The sequence below is a fragment of the Salvelinus fontinalis genome, chromosome 12 (genome assembly GCF_029448725.1).
Source record: "Salvelinus fontinalis isolate EN_2023a chromosome 12, ASM2944872v1, whole genome shotgun sequence".
Classification (NCBI taxonomy): Eukaryota; Metazoa; Chordata; class Actinopteri; order Salmoniformes; family Salmonidae; genus Salvelinus; species Salvelinus fontinalis.
In genome coordinates, this window is record NC_074676.1 from 29,231,230 (window position 1) to 29,252,472 (window position 21,243).

The following is a 21,243-nucleotide window of genomic DNA, read 5'->3' on the forward strand; positions in this document are numbered from 1 at the left end:
TTGCATCGTCTGTGGATCTATTGGGGCGGTAAGCAATTTGAAGTGGGTCTAGGGTGGCAGGTAAGGTGGAGGTGATATGATCCTTGACTAGTCTCTCAAAGCACTTCATGATGATAGAGGTGAGTCCTATGGGGCGATAGTCATTTAGTTCAATTACATTTGCTTTCTTAGGTATAGGGACAACGGTAGCCATCTTGAAGCATGTGGGGACAACAGACTGGGATAGGGAGAGATTGAATATATCTGTGAACACACCAGCCAGCCTGCGCATGCTCTGAGGACGCAGCTAGAGATACCATCAGGGCTGGCAGCCTTGCGAGGGTTAACACACTTAAATGTCTTACGTCGGTCACGGAGAAGTCCTTGATAGCAGGCCGCGTCGGTGGCACTGTATTATCCTCAAAGCGAGCGAAGAAGGTGTTCAGCCTGTCCGTGAGCAAGACGGTGTCCGCGACATGGCTGGTTTTCCTTTTATAATCCATGATTGTCTGTAGACCCTGTCACATACGTCTTGTGTCTGAGCCATTGAACTGGGACTCAACTTTGTCCCTATACTGATGTTTAGCCTGCTTGATTGCTTTGCAGAGGGAATAACTATACTGTTTGTATTCTTCCATATTTTATTTATTTTCTAACCTTTATTAAACTAGGCAAGTCAGTTAAGAACAAATTCTTACTTACAATGACGGCCTAGGAACAGTGGGTTAACTGCCTTGTTCAGGGGCAGAACGACAGATCTTTACCTTGTCAGCTCGGGGATTCGATCTACCAACCTTTCGGTTACTGGCCCAACGCTCTAACCACTAGGCTACCTGCCGCCCCAGTCTTCTTGCCCTGGTTAAATGTGGTGGTTCGCGCTTTCAGTTTTGCGCAAATGCTCCCATCTATCCACGGTTTCTGGGTGGGGTAGGTTTTAATAGTCACAGTGGGTACAACATCTCCTATGCACTTCCTGATAAACTCATTCACAGTATCGGTATATGTGTCAATATTATTTTCTGAAGCTACTCTGAACATATCCCAGTCCACGTGATCAAAACATTCTTGAAGCATGGATTCCGATTGGTCAGACCAGTGTTGAAATAGTCCTCACCACGGGTGCTTCCTGTTTGAGGGTCTGCCTATAGGAGGGGAGGAGCAAGATGGAATCGTGGTCCGATTTGCTGAATGGAGGGCCGTATATCCATTCTGGAAGGTGGTATAGCAATGGTCGAGGGTTCTAGCAGCGCGAGTACAACAATCAATATGTTGATAGAATTTCGGGAGCCTTTTCCTCAAAATTTGCTTTGTTAAAATCCACAGCTACAATAAATGCAGCCTCATGATACAGTGGGGAAAAAAAGTATTTAGTCAGCCACCAATTGTGCAAGTTCTCCCACTTAAAAGATGAGTGAGGCCTGTAATTTTCATCATAGGTACACTTCAACTATGACAGACAAAATGAGAGAAAAAAAATCCATTAAATCACATTGTAGGATTTTTTATTAATTTATTTGCAAATTATGGTGGAAAATAAGTATTTGGTCAATAACAAAATGTTATCTCAATACTTTGTTATATACCCTTTGTTGGCAATGACAGAGGTCAAACATTTTCTGTAAGTCTTCACAAGGTTTTCACACACTGTTGCTGGTATTTTTGGCCAATTCCTCCATGCAGATCTCCTCTAGAGCAGTGATGTTTTGGGGCTGTTGCTGGGCAACACAGACTTTCAACTCCCTCCAAAGATTTTCTATGGGGTTGAGATCTGGAGACTGGCTAGGCCACTCCAGGACCTTGAAATGCTTCTTACGAAGCCACTCCTTTGTTGCCCGGGCGGTGTGTTTGGGATCATTGTCATGCTGAAAGACCCAGCCACGTTTCATCTTCAATGCCCTTGCTGATGGAAAGAGGTTTTCACTCAAAGTCTCACGATACATGGCCCCATTCATTCTGTCCTTTACACGGATCAGTCGTCCTGGTCCCTTTGCAGAAAAACAGACCCAAAGCATGATGTTTCCACCCCCATGCTTCACAGTAGGTATGGTGTTCTTTGGATGCAACTCAGCATTCTTTGTCCTCCAAACACGACGAGTTGAGTTTTTACCAAAAAAGTTATATTTTGGTTTCATCTGACCATATGACATTCTCCCAATCTTCTTCTGGATCATCCAAATGCTCTTTAGCAAACTTCAGACGGGCCTGGACATGTACTGGCTTAAGCAGGGGGACACGTCTGGCACTGCAGGATTTGAGTCCCTGGCGGCGTAGTGTGTTACTGATGGTAGGCTTTGTTACTTTGGCCCAAGCTCTCTGCAGGTCATTCACTAGGTCCCCCCGTGTGGTTCTGGGATTTTTACTCACCGTTCTTGTGATCATTTTGATCCCACGGGGTAAGATCTTGCGTGGAGCCCCAGATCGAGGGAGATTATCAGTGGTCTTGTATGTCTTCCATTTCCTAATAATTGCTCCCACAGTTGATTTCTTCAAACCAAGCTGCTTACCTATTGCAGATTCAGTCTTCCCAGCCTGGTGCAGGTCTACAATTTTGTTTCTGGTGTCCTTTGACAGCTCTTTGGTCTTGGCCATAGTGGAGTTTGGAGTGTGACTGTTTGAGGTTGTGGACAGGTGTCTTTTATACTGATAACAAGTTCAAACAGGTGCCATTAATACAGGTAACGAGTGGAGGACAGAGGAGCCTCTTAAAGAAGAAGTTACAGGTCTGTGAGAGCCAGAAATCTTGCTTGTTTGTAGGTGACCAAATAGTTATTTTCCACCATAATTTGCAAATAAATTCAGTACAAATCCTACAATGTGATTTTCTGGATTTTTTTTTCTCATTTTGCTGTCATGGTTGAAGTGTACCTATGATGCAAATTTCATGCCTCTCTCATCTTTTTAAGTGGGAGAACTTGCACAATTGGTGGCTGACTAAATACTTTTTTGCCCCACTGTATGTGGTTTGCATAAAGTACAGTGAAATTCTTTGAGGGCCGTTGTGGTATCCGCTGGGAAGGGACTTAAGTTTCTGTATGTTATTAGTTACACCATTAGTTGTTCATCATAAAACATATACCTCCACCCTTCTTCCCAGAGATTTATTTGTTCCTGTTGGCGCGATGTACTGAGAACCCAACTGGCTTTACAGAGTCAGACAGTGTATCTCGAGAGAGCCATGTTTCCGTGAAGCAGAGTATGTTACAATCCCTGGTGTCTCTCTGAAAAGCAACTCTCACCTTGAGCTCATCAATTTTATTATCCAGAGATTGGACATTAGTGAGTAAAATACTCGGGAGCGGTGGGTGGTGTGCATGCTTCCTAAGTCGGACCAGAAGAACGTCTCAAGTACCTCTTCTCCGCCAGCGTTGTTTTGGGTCAGCCTCTGGAATAAGTTCAATTGTTCTGGGGAGAGCAAACAAAGGATCCACTCCAGGGAAGTCGTAATCCTAGTCGTAATGCTGGAAGTTCTGGTGGGTTATCTTCCTGGCTGTATGTAATGACACAAAACAATTCCTGAGCCAATAATGTAAAAAATTGTATATAAACAAACAAAATACTGCAGAGTTGCAGGGTGTTGGCCTGAAGTAGGACTAAATAGATTAATAGTGGGCTGGGGTTTTTTAAATATATTTTTTTGTGAGTTTACTGTTAGATCGTAGGGTATTTGTTTATTTGTCATGTAGTTATTTCAAGCAAAGTATAAGGGATTTATACTCCAGTCTAGTAGGTGGCGGTATTACAACATTTATTGGAACCGCTATTAAACCTCATCGAAGAAGAATAAAACGAGGCCTCATCCAATCAGGCTAGACCTCAGAAGTGCCGGGGTAAAATTTATGTCCGACTGGAAAACAAATGAGATAAGCGCAAAAGAGAGAAAACAACTGTCATAACTACTATTTGTGGAACAAGGGAAAGGCTAATTTGCTATCTAGGATTCATGTAAGTTACCCAGCTAATACGCGTTACAACTAGTTATGAACCTGCCGTTGCATGCCACTAGCTTAGCTATAGAGTAGCTTGCTAAAGTGCTAGCTTGCTTTGTACCTGTAAACGAACTGATTCTTAAATATGTAATTCGTATTAGTGTTGTTAGCTTTGGGACACCATATCGGGAGTCTAATACACAGACTCCCGATGTTGTTGTGGGCAGTCATATCAAAATCAGTTATTCTAGGCTTTCCACGCTAGTTAGCCTAGTTGCTCATCGTGCCAAGGGGGCATGCGCGCGCTGGTTTCGATTCAGCTGTCATTGCGTGGCTGCATGCATCTTGATGCAGGTAGTTCGCAGAAAAGTCACAACTAGGTGAAAACCTATGTAGTAGTAACGTCAAGTTATTTACGCCGACATTGTGGACAACAGAGCAAAAGGCTCCAAACAGACAAATGACATTCCACATGATATGGCAGAATAATAAACACTGACCAGTCCACCTCGACAACACAATTAACATGTTATTTACAAAATGTACGTTTCGAAAGATACACACGACGCTCAACCGAACAATCAAGTTAAATTTTGCTGTAATACACAATTAATTGGAATTTACAGCATGAAACTAATGACTGCAAAATCGTGTAAATGTTACTTACAAGCCAGAATGTTTAATAAAATTACATTTGAACTTACTCTACCGGTTGTCCGTGGTGTTGGTAGTTCAGATGGTCGAAATTTGAGACAAAATGTCCACAGGAAAGTATTGTTTACCCGACTTTTTCAAGCACTGGTACTGCAGTAGAAATTTCTGGCACGTGCAAAATCATCATCTTCTATGATATTGGCGATCCCCACAATTTAATGTGCATCCCGCAACCTACTATGCGGGATGGAAACACGAGTCCCCCAAAAACTGAACTACCAAAAAATAAATCTAACAACTTTTCTGTTAAAAATAAATAAAACAGATCTGAATCCTACACAGACTCCAGTGGAACCTGGGAGGGCGGGTTTTCCGCCGCCAGTATCTCTTGCAAGTCTTCCGATGTAAAATCCTTGAGTCCCCCAAAAAATTCTGCTGCAGCCACAATAATGTGTCGTTTGTTCGACTTCTTTGAGACTTGTGCTGTATAGTTTGACTGGAAATGAACGCAACAAAATACACTTAAAAAAATATATATATATTTTTTTATGATTCCACAACAATAGAACACAGCTAGAGTAAGTACTACGACAAAAGGTAAATCAACCCCCCCCCCCCAAAAAAAATACATTAAAACAATGGCAAAATACAAATAATGAGTTAAATTGGAATAGTAATAATACTAATGACTAAATAAGACAAATGACACGAGATACCAACATATGTGTAACGGATGTGAAATGGCTAGCTAGTTAGCGGGTACGCGCTAGTAGCATTTCAATCAGTTACGTCACTTGCTCTGAGACTTTAAGTAGGGTTGCGGCCTTTGTGGAGCGATGGTTTGATGCTACGTGGGCAACCGTTGTTGATGTGTGCAGAGGCTCCCTGGTTCGCGCCCGTGTCGGGGCGAGGGGACGCCGTAAAGTTATACTGTGACATTGATGCTGTTGACCCGGATCACTGGTTGCTGCGGAAGCCGCGGCCTTTGTGGAGCGATGGGTAGCGATGCTTCGTGGGCAACCGTTGTTGATGTGTGCAGAAGGTCCCTAGTTCGCGCCCGTGTCGGGGCGAGGGGACGACGTAAAGTTATACTGTTACATTGATGCTGTTGACCCGGATCACTGGTTGCTGCGGAAAAGGAGGAGGTTGAAAGGGGGGTGAGTGTAACGGATGTGAAATGGCTAGCTAGTTAGCGGGTACGCTTGCTCTGCAAGGGCCGCAGCCTTTGTGGAGCGATGGGTAACGATGCTTCGTGGGCCACCGTTGTTGATGTGTGCAAGAGGGTCCCTGGTTCGCGCCCGGGTCGGGGCGAGGGGACGACGTAAAGTTATACTGTTACATATGCACAAACAGTACATTACAGAGAGACAATAGCTACATTGATCTTCAAGCTCACATCCACCAACCTCAATGGAAGTGTTTCCATATAGTCCAGGAAGGGTTGCAAAGTGGTTGAATTTATTTCTTAAAGCATAGGTAATCTTCTCCATAGACCTACTCATTTCAGAGAGCCATCTTGTAATTGGGAGAGGGGAATCCGATTTTCATGTCAATGCAGCACATTTTCTTGCAAGGGTGATTTTCTGTAAATTTGATTTTGAAGTTATTCCTCATAATTACATTTGTGAAGTTACCCAGAATGCACAGGGTCAAGTGGGAAAGGGACCTCCATAATAAAGGCCAGGGTGTCACAAACATCATGCCAGAAGGCTTGTAATTTAGTACACTGCCAAGTAGAATGCAAAAAAGTGCCTTCTGTTTTTCCACATATAAAACACATTTCTGATATTTCAGGGTTATATCTATGTAACCTCTGAGGTGTCAGAGTTGGTAGAGGAAGTTGCAATGTATAAGTCTATATCTAGATTTGATGGTCGCTCACACACTATCTTGGCATAGACCCTCATCAATTGTAGTATTCAAATTGGATTCACATCGTTCTCTCGACTTATGTACATCTAGTTTTGGGCATTGTTGCAATAGCAATGAGTACACTCTGGATATAAATATATATGTGTCATTGTTATCATGGAGTAGTTGTTCTATTCTTGATAGGTTTGGTAAAGTCATCTGAGAAAGTTTCTTAACTGTAAATAACAAAATAAATTATTATTGGGTAACTGGTATTTCTTTAAGTTGCTCAAATCACATAAGTACCCCATTTATATAACAATGTTCTAAATCCGTTATTCCCATCTCATGCTACTGTTGAAACATGTTGCTATCCAAGATCATTGGCAGGAGTCTGTTTTGCCACCGGGGTGTTTTGGGTGACAAGTCTTGTTTCAAACCAAATAACTTACGAATTTCGTACCACGATCTTACTAAATTGATGGTACAGGGATTGTCAATTTTTGTTGATATAGTCTTGGGGTTCCACTTGTACATAATATTACCCCCAACTAGAGATCAACCGATTAAGCGGCATGGCCGTTAAATTAGGGCCGATTTCAAGTTTTCATAACAATCGGTAATCGGCCTTTTTGGACGGCGATTATGGCCGATTACATTGCAATCCACGAGGAGACTGTGTGGCAGGCTGTCCACCTGTTACGCGAGTGCAGCATCAAAATGACCTTGTGGCTGCAAGGAGCCAAGGTAAGTTGCTAGCTAGCATGAAACTTATCTTCTAAAAAAACAATCAATCTTCACAATCACTAGTGAACTACACATGGTTGATGATATTACTAGGTTAACTAGCTTGTTCTGCGTTGCATATAATCAATGTGGTGCCTGTTAATTTATCATCGAATCATAGCCTACTTTAACTTGATGATTTAACAAAAGCGCATTTGCGAAAAAGCACAATCGTTGCAATAATGTACCAAACCATAAACATCAATTCCTTTCTTAAAATCAATACACAATTATGTATTTTTAAACATGCATATGTAGTTAAAAGAAATTCATGTTAGGCAATATTAACTGGTGCAAGCAGAGTCAGGGTATGTGCAGCAGTTTGGGCCACCTGGTTCGTTGCGAGCTGTTGAAAGGCAATTTATTCCTAACAAAGACCGTAATTAATTTTCCAGAATTTTACATAACTATGACATTACATTGAAGGTTGTGCAATGTTACAGTAATATTTAGACTTAGGGTTGCCACCCGTTCGATAAAATATGGAACGGTTCCGTATTTCACTGAAAGAATAAACGTTTTGTTTTCGAAATTATAGTTTCCGGATTTGACCATATTAATGACCTAAGGCTCGTATTTCTGTGTGATTATTATAATTAAGTATATGATTTGATAGAGCAGTCTGACTGAGCGGTGGTAGGCAGCAGCAGGCTCATAAGCGTTCATTCAAACAGCAGCTCTTAGCAATGCTGGGATGCACAGCGCTGTTTATGACTTCAAGCCTATCAACTCCCGAAATTAGTCTGGCAATACTAAGGTGCCTATAAGAACATCCAATAGTCAAAGGTATATGAAATACAAATGGTATAGAGAGAAATAGTCCTATAATTCCTTTAATAACTACAACCTAAAACTTCTTACCTGGGAATATTGAAGACTCATGTTAAAAGGAACCACCAGCTTTCATATGTTCTCATGTTCTGAGCAAGGCACTTAAACTTGAGCTCTTTTCCATGGCACACATTGCACTTTTACTTCTCCAACACTGTGTTGTTGCATTATTTAAACCAAATTGAACATGTTTCATTATTTATTTGAGACTAAATGGTTTTTATGTATTATATTAAGTTTAAAAAAGCTGATACCGATTTAAAAAAAAATCAAATAAAAATATATATATATTTTTTATCGGTATCAGCTTTTTTTGGTCCTCCAATAATCGGTATCGGCTTTGAAAAATCATAATCGGTCGACCTCTACTCCCAACCTCTACATTTAAGAGCAAACATTTCCATCTAAGTCGAAGAAGGGGCTGGTTCAGTTTCAAATAGTCATGAAATGAATCTAATTTGCGCTGCCCAGTAATACATCTTGAAATTTGGTAGGCGGAGACCTCCTAGACTATAATCCCAAGTTAATTTGTCCAGGCTCACCCTTGGGGTTTTGCTGTTCCATACAAATTGTTTTATGGTCTTGTTAAGGGAGTTAAAGAAACTATTGGGTAGGGATATGGGTAAAGACTGAAATAGGTACATCATTTTAGGCAGAACGTTAGTCTTAATACAGCTAATTCTCCCAAATAATGTGAGAGTCAGATCTATCCATCTATTCAAGTCATCCACCACCTTCTGAACCAAGACAGATTAGTTAAGTTTGTACAAATTTCTTAATCAGCTTCTTGATATGCTACACCTGTCAGTTGGATGGATTATCTTGGCAAAGGAGATTGCGCAACAACTCTAAATGCAATCGTGCGTTAAACAGTTTTGTAAAATAGCCATTTTTATTTCTCAACTGGTAATTGAACTGCACATCCCATTCAACTTTCAAGTGCATAGGAAACAAGCTATCAGTGTGTCACCCACCACTATACATTGCGAGCTGGAGGCATTATGTATTTTGAAACCTGAATGTTTTCTTTCATATTATGATCCATCTTACCTTGCTTCAAAGTAGCCTTTAGGCAAAATCCTACCATGGAAACTTGGAGGCAATTCTTCAAAGGCGGTACATGAGTTTCAGGTTTGGGGAGACATACAATTTATCCTACCATTCTGCATGCCAGTTGATTTTCATATGCATATTTTTGTGGAACAGTTTCATATTGTTTTTGTTTCTCAATCATTTTCACATGGTTAATTATAAAAATCTTTTTTCATATTATGAAAATCTAAAAGTTAGTCAACTAATGTGAGATCACCAGCCTCTGCCATATGGAAACATTGATACACTGATCCATTGGCGGCTAAAGAAATAAGCTCATGAAACTCATAGCGTATAGGCCAATGCAGCAGTAGGCCTATAACTTCCATTGTTCTGTCACACCGTGGATTGTTTATTATAGAGGTGGATTGTTGGAAAGTTTTTCAAATAGTTGTGAGAAACTTTAGTTTTAATATATTGTCATTCACAATGGATGTTAAAAATGAACAATTTCCTGCATTTCTGCACGGCAGGCCAAGGTACTTCTATGCTTGCTCAGGCGCGTGCACTCCCTCAACATTATCAGAACTCGCTCGACATCAGGACAGAGAAACAATGAATGTGCAAGAATTGGTGGGAGACAGCTGAGCGATTCTGGAGAGAGACTCACTTATTTTGCCACACCTCCCCTTGTCTCAACATTTTACTCAAGACACATCTTCACACATGTTAGAGGCTTTTCACTGACAGTCGCAACTCAATCATCTAGGCCTATTGCCACGCGCCCTGCCCAAATTGTGGGCTTCCCAAATAAGCTTCGGCCTACGAGCTTGTGATTTGAAACAATCCACATACATTTATAGAAGTTAATGATCCTCGATTTCTCTGTGGCTAAGTCATGCTTTCTGGTGAAGTATTTTGAAATATTTTATTTATTTCCGTATAGACAGGAGTAACTTATATAATGTTGACATTCATTTCCATTTACTTCCCTATTGGACCCACCATTATGCCCTTTCTCTCCTGTTCTATTGGTGCTCATATCAAATTTCTTTCATTGTCCAGAACCCAAAGGCACAATCCTGGTTGTTGCATCTTTAGAATCCCCCTCTTTCTAACAGATTTTAATCTCTGTCACGCATGAAACCGCTATCAGGTGTGCAGGTTTAGAATGGTGTTTTCCTGCGAATTGCATTTTGGTAAATGTTTGAAAATGACCTGTTATTGGCTGCTTCATTACATGAGTTGCAGATTTATTACCATAGTCAAAATGTGATTCATGTCATTCTGAGCACCATGGATGGACGCCCTAATGGGTTATGCACCCAATGCATATGCTTACATTTCTCAAGGGGCCAGTAAATTAAAATCTTCCTGGTCACGTTGTCCAGGGCCACATTTTCCCAATGGAAACCCTGGTACAGGCGCTCTAAAAAGTTGGATTAACAATAATTTCCTGTGGATATTTTGTCTCAAATTCAAAGCAGCTGAAGGACAAACCGCACAGACAAGCGGTAGAGTAAGTTCAAGTGTAATTTAATTCAAAATTCTGTATTGTAAGGAACATTTACATGATTTTGTAGGCATTAGTTTCAGGCTGTTTTAGCTCTCAAACTCTAGGCGGCATTCTGCCGCCTTCCTACAGTTTTCAGCCATTAGCTTAGCCCACGACGACCTCATGTGAACTACAATCTCGACGCTGTGTTTTAACGTTTAATAAAACGTCAATAATCATCGCTTGCGATACAGCTTTCGAAACATTTAAAAAATATATATATATTTTTTTAATTAACCAGGTCAGCCAGTTGCGAGCAAGTTCTCATTTACAACTGCGACCTGGCCAAGATAAAAGCAAAGCAGTGCGACACAAACAACACAGAGTTACACATGGGATAAACAAACGTACAATCAATAACACAATAGAAAAATCTATATGCAGTGTTTGCAAATGTAGTAACATTAGGGAGGTAAGGCAATAAATAGGCCACAGTGGCGAAATAATTAGAATTTAGCATGAACACTGGAGTGATAGATGTGCAGAAGATGAATGTGCAAGAAGAGATACTGGGGTGCAAAGGAGCAAAAAAATAAAAACAATATAGGGATGAGGTAGTTGGGTGGACTATTTACAGATGGGCTGTGTACAGGTGCAATGATCGGTAAGCTGCTCTGACAGCTGATGCTTAAAGTTAGTGAGGGAGATATAGAACTCAAGCTTCAGTGATTTTTGCAATTCGTTCCAGGCAGTGGCAGCAAAGAACTGGAAGGAACGGCAGCCAAAGGGGGAATAGGCTTTGGGGGTGACCAGTGAAATATACCGCTGGAGCGCGTGCTACGGGTGGGTGCTGCTATGGTGACCAGTGAGCTGAGATAAGGCGGGGCTTTATCTAGCAAATACTTATAGATGACCTGGAGCCAGTGGGTTTTGTGATGAATATGAAGCGAGGGCCAGCCAACGAGAGCATACAGGTCGCAGTGTTGGGTAGTATATGGGGCTTTGGTGACAAAACGGATGGCACTGTGATAGACTACATCCAATTTGCTGAGTAGAGTGTTGGAGGCTATTTTATAAATGACATCACCTAAGTCAAGGATTGATAGGATGGTCAGTTTTACGAGGGTATGTTTGGCAGCATGAGTGAAGGATGCTTTGTTGCGTATGGCCCTTTTATCAATGAGAGAAAGAATCCTTCAAATAAAAAAAATACACTTACTGTAGCAGTTTTGCACCAATCCATACCGCTATGGAGCATCCATCTGATCCATCTTCCCGAGTTCCGCTTACACAGAGGTATTCGGAGCATACAAGATGGCTAATTATCACCTCTTGTAACATGGAGATATGTCCGTGTGGGAACACTAACCTATCAAGGGCTATATCAATTTAACTTTTATTTTTTATAATTTCTCGTTATATGACAGATAAGGTCCTTTTGCTTCCAAAACTGTACCACAAGTGACGCGTGTTAATGTTCAGATTTGAGCGTAGGGGCTCTTAACAAAACTCCCCCGTACAGAACACGTCTTCGTCCACGATCTTTTGTGTAATGTAATGGAACTAAGAGTCATGATCAAGGGCTCAGGCTTTATATACCAATGAATTGTGTATCTAAATTTGCTGCAACCACCGTCCAATCAACAATAACAATACATGCACTGACATTACGTACTGTGCATTCGGAAAGTATTCTTCCCACATTTTGTTACGTTATAGCCTTGTTCTCAAATTGATGGGGGAAAAAATATTTAATCAATCTACACACACTACCTCATAACGACAAAGCAAAAACAGGTTTTAAAAAAATGTTTGCAAATGTATAAAAAAATGAAATATTCTATTTACATAACCTTTACTCAGTACTTTGTCGAAGCACCTTTGGCAGCAAGTACAGCCTCGAGTCTTCTTGGGTATGATGCTACAGGTTTAGCACACCTGTATTTGGGGAGTTTCTCCCATTTCTTCTCTGCAGATCCTCTCAAGCTCTCAGGTTGGATGGGGAGCGTTGCTGTGCAGCTATTTTCAGGTGTCTCCAGAGATTTTAGATTGGGTTCAAGTCCGGGCTCTGGCTGGGGCACTCAAGGACATTCGGAGACTTGTCCCGAAGCCACTCCCGTGTTGTCTTGGCTGTGTGCTTAGGGTCATTGTCCTGTTGGAAGGTGAACCTTCGCCCCAGTCTGAGGTCCTGAGCGCTCTGGAGCAGATTTTCATCTCTGTACTTTGCTCTATTCATCTTTCCCTCGATCCTGACTCCCAGTCCCTAGCGCTGAAAAACATCCCCACAGCATGATGCTGCCACCAATATGCTTTATCGTAGTGATTGTGTTAGGTTTCCTCCAGACATGATGCTTGGCATTCAGGCCAAAGAGTTCAATCATGGTTTCATCAGACTAGAGAATCTTGTTTCTCATGGTCTGTGAGTCCTTTAGGTGCCTTTTGGCAAAGTACAAGCAGGCTGTTGTGCTTTTTACTGAGTAGTGTTTGCCGTCTAGCCACTTTACCATAAAGGCTTGATTGATGAAGTACTGAAGAGATGGTTGTCCTTCTGAAAGGTTCTCCCACCTCCTCAGAGGAAATCTGGAGCTCTGTCAGAGTGACCATTGGGTTCTTGGTCACCTCCCTGACGAAGGCCCTTCTCCCCCAATTGCTCAGTTTGGCCGGGGGGGGCAAGCTTTAGAAAGAGTCTTGGTGGTTCCAAACTTATTCCATTTAAGAATGATGGAAGCCACTGTTTTTGGGGACCTTCAATGCTGCAGGAAATGTTTTGTTACCCTTCCCCAGATCTGTGCCTCGACACAATCCTGTCTCGGAGCTCTACGGACAATTCCTTTGACCTCATGGCTTGGTTTTTGCTCTGACATGCACTTTCAACTGTGGGACCTTATATAGACAGGTATGTGCCTTTCCAAATCATGTCCAATCAATTGAATTTACCACAGGTGGACTCCAATCAAGTTGTAGAAACATCTCAAGGATGAACACTGTATAAACAATGTACCTGAGCTCAATTTTTAGTCTCATAGCAAAGGGGCTGAATAGTTATGTGAATAATGTATTTCTGTTTTTTATTTTGAAAACATATGCAAAAATGTCTGAACCTGTTTTCACTTTGTCATCATGGGGAATTGTGTGTAGATTTTTTAGGAACATTTTTTATTTAGTCCATTTTAGAATAAGGCTCTAATGTAACATAATGTGGAAAAAGTCTAGGAGTCTGAATACATTCCGACTGCACTGTAACACACTATCATGTGACTCAATCTGATACAGCCATAAAGACTGCATGTAATTTAATCCAGAGTAGTCATTGGTTTTTAACCCAGCCATTCTGTCCCTTAACTTCTAGTGGTTGCCATGGAAGCGGAGGGCTTTGGAGAGCTCCTGCAGCAGGCGGAGCAGCTTGCAGCGGAGACTGAGGCTGTGTCTGAGCTTCCCCATGTTGAGAGGAACCTTCAGGAGATCCAGCAGGCTGGAGAGCGGCTACGTTCCCGCACCTTAACCCGAACGTCGCAAGACGCTGCTGATGTTAAAGCGTATGTTCTCTCTTGTGTATCAGTCAGTCACAGATATTTATTTTATTTTAGAGATGACCCACACATTGATATCACATGTGAAGTGTAGGCCAGTTCCCTTTTCTAGTAATATCTCATTATTTCCCCTGTAATGAATGAGGCTGATGGTAGTAAGATGTTGAAGTCATCTGCACAAAAGCTCATCATTATGATTGGTTATTTTTCAGATGACAATACATCTGACTGCGTTTGGACTACTTGCAATTACGTGATCTTGTCACTATTGCGTGTGAAATAGAGGACAGATATGTTTCATCAGTATTTGTACTCTTGGACACCCAGTTTATTGGAGTTGTATGTTATGGGAGATGTCTTTAAGAATGTATTTATGATGGCAGGTTAATGCTGCTCCCCAGATTTCACTGGCATATGAAACGGAGTGTAGCTCTTATGTTCTGCATTGCAGTGAACTTACTTCATGCTCCTCATGCCCGCTAGAGCAGTGGTTTCCAAACTTTTTATAGTCCTGTACCCCTTTAAACATTCAACCTCCAGCTGCGTACCCCCTCTAGCACCAGAGTCAGCTCACTCTCAAATGTAGTTTTTTTGCCATCATTGTAAGCCTGTCACTCACACACACACTATACGATACATTTATTAAACATAAGAATGAGTTTGAGTATTTGTCACAACCTGGCTCGTGGTAAGTGACAAAGAGCTCTTCTAGGACCAGGGCACAAGTAATAATTATCAACAATTTAGCTATTTTATTTAGCCATCTTACATATAAAATGTATTTGTTCATCAAAAATTGTTAATAACTCACCACAGGTTAATGAGATGGGTGTGCTTGAAAGGATGCACATAACTCTGCAATGATGGGTTGTATTGGAGAGACTCAGTCTTAAATCCTTTTCCACACACAGTCTGTGCTTGTATTTAGTTTTCATGCTAGTGAGGGCCGAGAATCCACTCTCACATAGGTACGTGGTTGCAAAGGGCATCAGTGTCTTAACAGCACAATTTGCCAAGGCAGGATACTCTGAGAGCAGCCCTATCCAGAAATCTGACAATGGCTTCTGATTAAATACAATTTTCACAGAACCGCTTGTTGCAATTTCAATGAGTGTCTCTAGTTCAGGTATCGGTAAGTGGACTGGAGGCAAGGCATGAAAGGGATAACGAATCCAGTTGTTTGTGTCATCCGTTTTGGTAAAGTACCTGCGTAATTGCTCACCCAACTCACTCATGTGCTTCCCTATATCACATTTGACATTGTCCGTAAGCTTGAGTTCATTTGCACACAAAAAAATCATACAATGATGGAAAGACCTGTGTGTTGTCTTTGTTAATGCAGACAGAGAGGAGCTCCAACTTCTTAATCATAGCCTCAATTTTGTCCCGCACACTGAATATAGTTGTGGAGAGTCCCTGTAATCCTAGATTCAGATAATTCAGGCGAGGAAAAAACATCACCCAGGTATGCCAGTCGTGTGAGAAACTCGTCATCATGCAAGCGGTTAGACAAGTTAAAATTAAAGAACACTTTAAGCTCGTCTCTCAATTAAAAAAACCTGTCAATACTTTGCCCCTTGATAACCATCGCACTTCTGTATGTTGTAAAAGTGTTACATGGTCTCTGCCCATATCATTGCATAGTGCAGAAAATACATGAGAGTTCCAGGGCCTTGCTTTAACAAAGTTAACCATTTTCACTGTAGTGTCCAAAACGTCTTTCAAGCTGTCAGGCATTCCTTTGGCAGCAAGAGCCTCTTGGTGGATGCTGCAGTGTACCCATGTGGTGTTGGGAGCAACTGCTTGCACGCACTTTATCACTCCACTATGTCTCCCTGTCATGGCTTTTGCACCATCAGTACGGATACAAACAAGAGTAGCAGCTATGTTTGGCTACACACGGACCGTTAGTGGAATTCCCTCGAGAGAGTAACGGTCAATGTGATTGGATGTTAATTATTTGACTAGGCTACCTGTATTTGACTTAGTGTTGTTATTTTGCTGAACATCTAGATGGTTTAATTTTATTTTTGGCAGTGAAACAAGGCTACTCAGGCAAAGAAAAAACCTCACCCACATCTATAGCCCCGTTGGAAAATATAAATGAACTGTTTGAAAATGTGAAGAAAAAAAACAACAAAAAATGAATTACTAAAAATAAAATGTGAAAAAAATCACATTTTTATTTGGCGTACCCCAGTTTGGGAATACCTGCTCTAGAGGATACTATACTAAACAAACACAATCTACTCTTCCTCTGTTCCCTGTAGCTCTATCCTCCTGGGTTCCAGAGGCCTGGACATATTCCACATCTCCCAGCGTCTGGAGAGCCTGAGTGCTGCCACCACCTTTGAACCTCTGGAGCCAGTGAAAGACACTGACATCCAGGTATTCATTTCAGACTGTCTCTACGAGTGTGGGGCTGCTTTTACATCCACAGCTGTTCTCTGGTATGTCACAAGCTTCTCTTCTGCGTTTTTCAGAGGCAAAGGCAGCCGGGCAAGTGATGGTAATGAATGTTTTTGAGTTGGTAATGATGCTTTAGTCAAACGGGCAGTTTCATATCTGGTTCTGTTAATGTCACAGCTGAGGTTAACTGTGTAATGATTTTTGTATGCTAATAGGAAACAAGCTGACGGATTCTGTTGGAGGATCATTGCAGTTTCTTATTGTTGGAAGTATTAGAAATGTTGTGTGTCTAGGAAAAGATGTCTAATGTGGATAGTGTCCAAATCTCTACTCATCATTCTGTATATCAAACCCACTGCCTGAAGTGCTGAGAGTTTGCAATTCAAACGCATGCACAAAGTTAACCCAACGTCCTTTGATTGGATTTGAACTGTCTTTGGTAGATGTCTATGTGATTTACATTTGGGGGGTATTGAACTGTCTTTGGTACAGTTGAAGTCGAAAGTTTACATACACCTTAGCCAAATACATTTAAACTCAGTTTTTCACAATTCCTGACATTTAATCCTAGTAAAAATTCCCTGTCTTAGGTCAGTTAGTATCACCACTTTATTTGAAGAATGTGAAATGTCAGAATAATAGTAGAGAGAATGATTTATTTCAGCTTTTATTTCTTTCATCACATTCCCAGTGGGTCAGAAGTTTACATACGCTCAATTAGTATTTGGTAGCATTGCCTTTAAACTGTAACTTGGGTCACACGTTTGGGGTAGCCTTCCACAAGCTTCCCACAATAAATTGGGTGAATTTTGGCCCATTCCTCCTGACAGAGCTAGTGTAACTGAGTCAGGTTTATAGGCCTCCTTGCTCGCACACGCTTTTTCAGTTTTGCCCACATATTTTCTATATGATTGAGGTCAGGGCTTTGTGATGGCCACTCCAATACCTTGACTTTGTTGTCCTTTGTGACGTAGAAGTCCGTCACTGGCCGCAGGCAGCATTTGGTTCTTTAACGCACGCACACATTCATCACTCCTCCCTGCTCCGTTATAAGATAAGTTAACAATGTGGGTCGACACACAAATTAACTTCTGTCTTAGTACATACATTTCACACTTGTCAATGTTCATATTTAAGATATACAATATTTATTATACTTATCAATGTTGTGGATGAGCGCGTTGTTTGTTCTGTTCCTCTCTCTCTCCATCTCGGTAACTTCTGTGTATGCTGGAAAAGGACCCGAGCTAAGGGAATTGGGCTGACTTTATAGTACCTGTCCCAAATGGCTCATTAATGTAAATGGGCATATTGAAAGATACTGTCAGTAGTGATGTAATGTTGTAAATGTTATGTTGTGATACTGTTTAAAAAACGTGTTGCAATGTATATCCTTTAGTATGTGTAGTTATGTAGGTTTGACTAGATAATGAACCTTTCATTGCTACCCATCCCGGATCCGGGAGCATCCTCATCAAAAAAGCTGACTACCATATAACATATAATATAATTTTCATGAAATCACAAGTCCAAGTCCAATATAGCAAATGAAAGATAAACATCTTGTGAATCCAGCCATCATTTCCGATTTTTAAAATGTTTTACAGCGAAAACACTATGTATTTCTATTAGCTAACCACAATAGCAAAAGACTCAACCGCATATTTTCACCATTTTTCTACCGCATAGGTAGCTATCACAAAACCGACCAAATAGAGATATAATTAGTCACTAACCAAGAAACAACTTCATCAGATGACAGTCTTATAACATGTTATACAATAAATGTATGTTTTGTTCGAAAATGTGCATATTTGAGGTATAAATCATAGTTTTACATTGCAGCTACCATCAAAAATATCACCAAAGCAGCCAGAATAATTACAGAGAGCAACGTGAAATACCTAAATACTCATCATAAAACATTTATGAAAAATACATGGTGTACAGCAAATGAAAGATAAACATCTTGTGAATCCAGCCAATATTTCCGTTTTTTTTTGTGTTTTACAGCGAAAACACAATATAGCATTATATTAGCTTACCACAATAGCCAAACACACAAATGCATTTATTAGCAGCAAAAGGTAGCGATCACAAAAACCAGCAAAAGATAGAAAATTAATCATTAACCTTGACCAACTTCATCAGATGACAGTCTTATAACATCAGGTTATACAATACACTTATGTTTTGTTCGAATATGTGCATATTTAGAGCTGCAAACCGTGGTTATACATTGTGAATATGTAGCATCGATTCACCAAATTGTCCGGAGCTAGTTTGGACACTCACCTAATCTGACCAAAGAACTCATCATAAACTTTACTAGAAAATACATGTTGGACAGCAAATGAAAGATACACTAGTTCTTAATGCAACTGCCGTGTTAGATTTTTAAAAATAACTTTACCATAACAAACAGCTTACGTTATAGCGAGACAGCACCCGCAAAAAGGGTGAATAATAGGACTCAACATTTTCCACAGAAATATGAAATAACATCATAAAATGCATGCATATCCATAAATATAAGGCAATTCAATAGGCAGGCCCTGGAACAGAGCATCGTTTTCAGATTTTTCACTTCCTGTCTGGAAGTTTGCTGCAAAATGAGTTCTGTTTTACTCACAGATATATTTCAAACAGTTTTAGAAACTTGAGTGTTTTCTATCCAATAGTAATAATAATATGCATATTGTACGATCTAGAATAGAGTAGGAGGCAGTTTAATTTGGGCACGATTTTTTCCAAAGTGGAAACAGCGCCCCCACATTGACAAGAAGTTAAGTAATTAGTGTTAATTGTTCTGAGGGGAGGGGCTAGCCCTACAAAGGAGCCTCAATTTCAGTTCATGAGAGAGGCATTTTGGATCGAGCTGTGATGGGGCAGCATTGTTTTAAGCTGTCCCATAAGGTAGACGTTTGATGGCAGTACTGTTGTTCTTGTTCCAGAATCACTTTGTAAATAAACACCTTTGCACAGAAGAACTTTTGCAGCTCCGCCATCTTTTTATTTTGATAGAGGTTAGGTTTTCCAGTTTAGCCTTCTGGCATACTCTACGTGACATATGGTGGCAGGTCCAGGAATCTAGCCAGCAGCCTTTTGGGTGATCTTTTGGGTCAGGAACCTAGCCAGCCTATGGGCCAAGAGCCTGTGAGCCATGAACCTGTTGGAGAGCAGTCTGTGGGCCAAGAACCTGTTAGTGAGCAGCCTGTGGGCCAGGATCCGGTTGGAAAGACTGTTGGACAGGAACCTAGCAAGTTTTTTGGCGGGCTTTTGGATCTAGAAACTAGCGAGCTTGTTATAAAGCCTGTGGGCCGGGAACCTAGCGTAGAGCCTGTGGGCCGGGAACCTAGCGTAGAGCCTGTGGGCCGGGAACCTAGCGAGCCGTTTGTGCGCCGGGATCCGGTTGGAGAGACTGTTGGACAGGAACCTATCGAGCCTGTTGGCGGGCCTTTGGGCTATGAAGCTGTTGGCGTGCAGCCTGTGGACCAGGAACTTAGCGGAGAGCTTGTTGGAGAGCAGCCTGTGGGCCAGGAACCTAGCGAGGTTTTGGGCCAAGTACCTAGCGATCCCGTTGGAGAGCAGCCTGTGGGACCAGGACTTCGTGGAGAGCCTGTCGGTCAAGCGCCTGGAGAGCCTGTGGGCCGGGAACCTAGCGAGCAGCCTGTGGGTTCGGAACCTAGTGAACTGTGGATGGGGCAGCATTGTTTTAAGCTGTTCCATAAGGTAGACGTTTGATGGCAGTACTGTTTTCTTGTTCCGGAATCACTTTGTAAATAAACACCTTTGCACAGAAGAACTTTTGCGGCTCCGCCATCTTTTTATTTTGATAGAGGTTAGGTTTTCCAGTTTAGCCTTCTGGCATACTCTACGTGACATGTGGTGGGATGGCGCACCGCAAATCAGTGAATTCCAACAAGAGAGGTAAAGGAATGCGTAGAGGATTGCGTTCTCAGCAGCAGCATCAACTGTCAGAAAAGGTACCTGAAGTTGAACCGGGGTGGAATACCATGGAATCGTCTGGTGAAGAAGAGGTCAAGTATGAAAAACTAAGAGCCCAACCAAGGGGCCAAACACTACCAGAACCGGGTGAGCTACCGGTTGAACCAGCAGATACAGCCATAAAAGACCAGCTGACTGAAGGAGCAGTTGGGGGACCAGAACCACACCCAACCATGGTAGGCCTTTTCCAGCAACTTTTCACCTGCCTTGAGAGGAGGGACGAAGAACTCAAGCAGGAGTTCCGGGGCATACGCCAATCTATTCTCACAGCTCCTCACCAAGTGGAACTTGTCAGTGAGAGCCCAATATTGGGTCTGCCAACACCCGGATGACAAAGGCTCGACGCAGCAGGGACTTCAACTCCACAGCAGGCTCCCCAAGCAGTAATGAGGCCAGCACCAGGAGACCAGTCCAGCAGTGTTAACGTCCATCTTCCAGTATTCCTGAGGAAGGAGCCAAAGATGCCCTCATACCAGCAGGGGGAGGACATTGAAAACTACCTGCTGAGGTTTGAGCGCATGGCTAAGACGTGGCAGTGGCCGGAGGTAGAGTGGGCCTGCAGGCTTGTCCCATTGCTCACGGGCAAGGCCTTAGAGGCTTACACGGCAATGGATGAGGGGCTTACACACGCTTCAGAGCTGCATCGACGCCATCGGGTGAGTCGCCGACAGAGACGTACCACCGCCTCAAGGGTCTCTACCGACGATGGGTTCGACCGGAGGAGAAGACACAGGACAAAATC

The 21,243-nt window shown here is 41.8% G+C and overlaps 1 protein-coding gene across 3 annotated transcripts in view; it reads left to right on the plus strand.

The window, feature by feature from the left end:
- Positions 1 to 3,759: 3,759 nt before the first annotated feature.
- Positions 3,760 to 21,243, plus strand: part of LOC129867111 (nuclear pore complex protein Nup93) — a 47,583-nt gene continuing 30,099 nt past the window's right edge. The window contains exons 1-4 of one of the 3 annotated variants that reach the window (XM_055940297.1): positions 3,760 to 3,921; positions 13,339 to 13,450; positions 13,904 to 14,090; positions 16,355 to 16,472. In XM_055940297.1, the coding sequence (XP_055796272.1) occupies positions 13,912 to 14,090; positions 16,355 to 16,472 (297 nt within the window). In that variant the 5' untranslated portion in view covers positions 3,760 to 3,921; positions 13,339 to 13,450; positions 13,904 to 13,911. Of the gene's footprint in view, positions 3,922 to 4,916; positions 7,158 to 13,338; positions 13,451 to 13,903; positions 14,091 to 16,354; positions 16,473 to 21,243 lie in introns of those variants that run through there. The other 2 variants (XM_055940296.1, XM_055940298.1) reach the window with 2 other exon arrangements.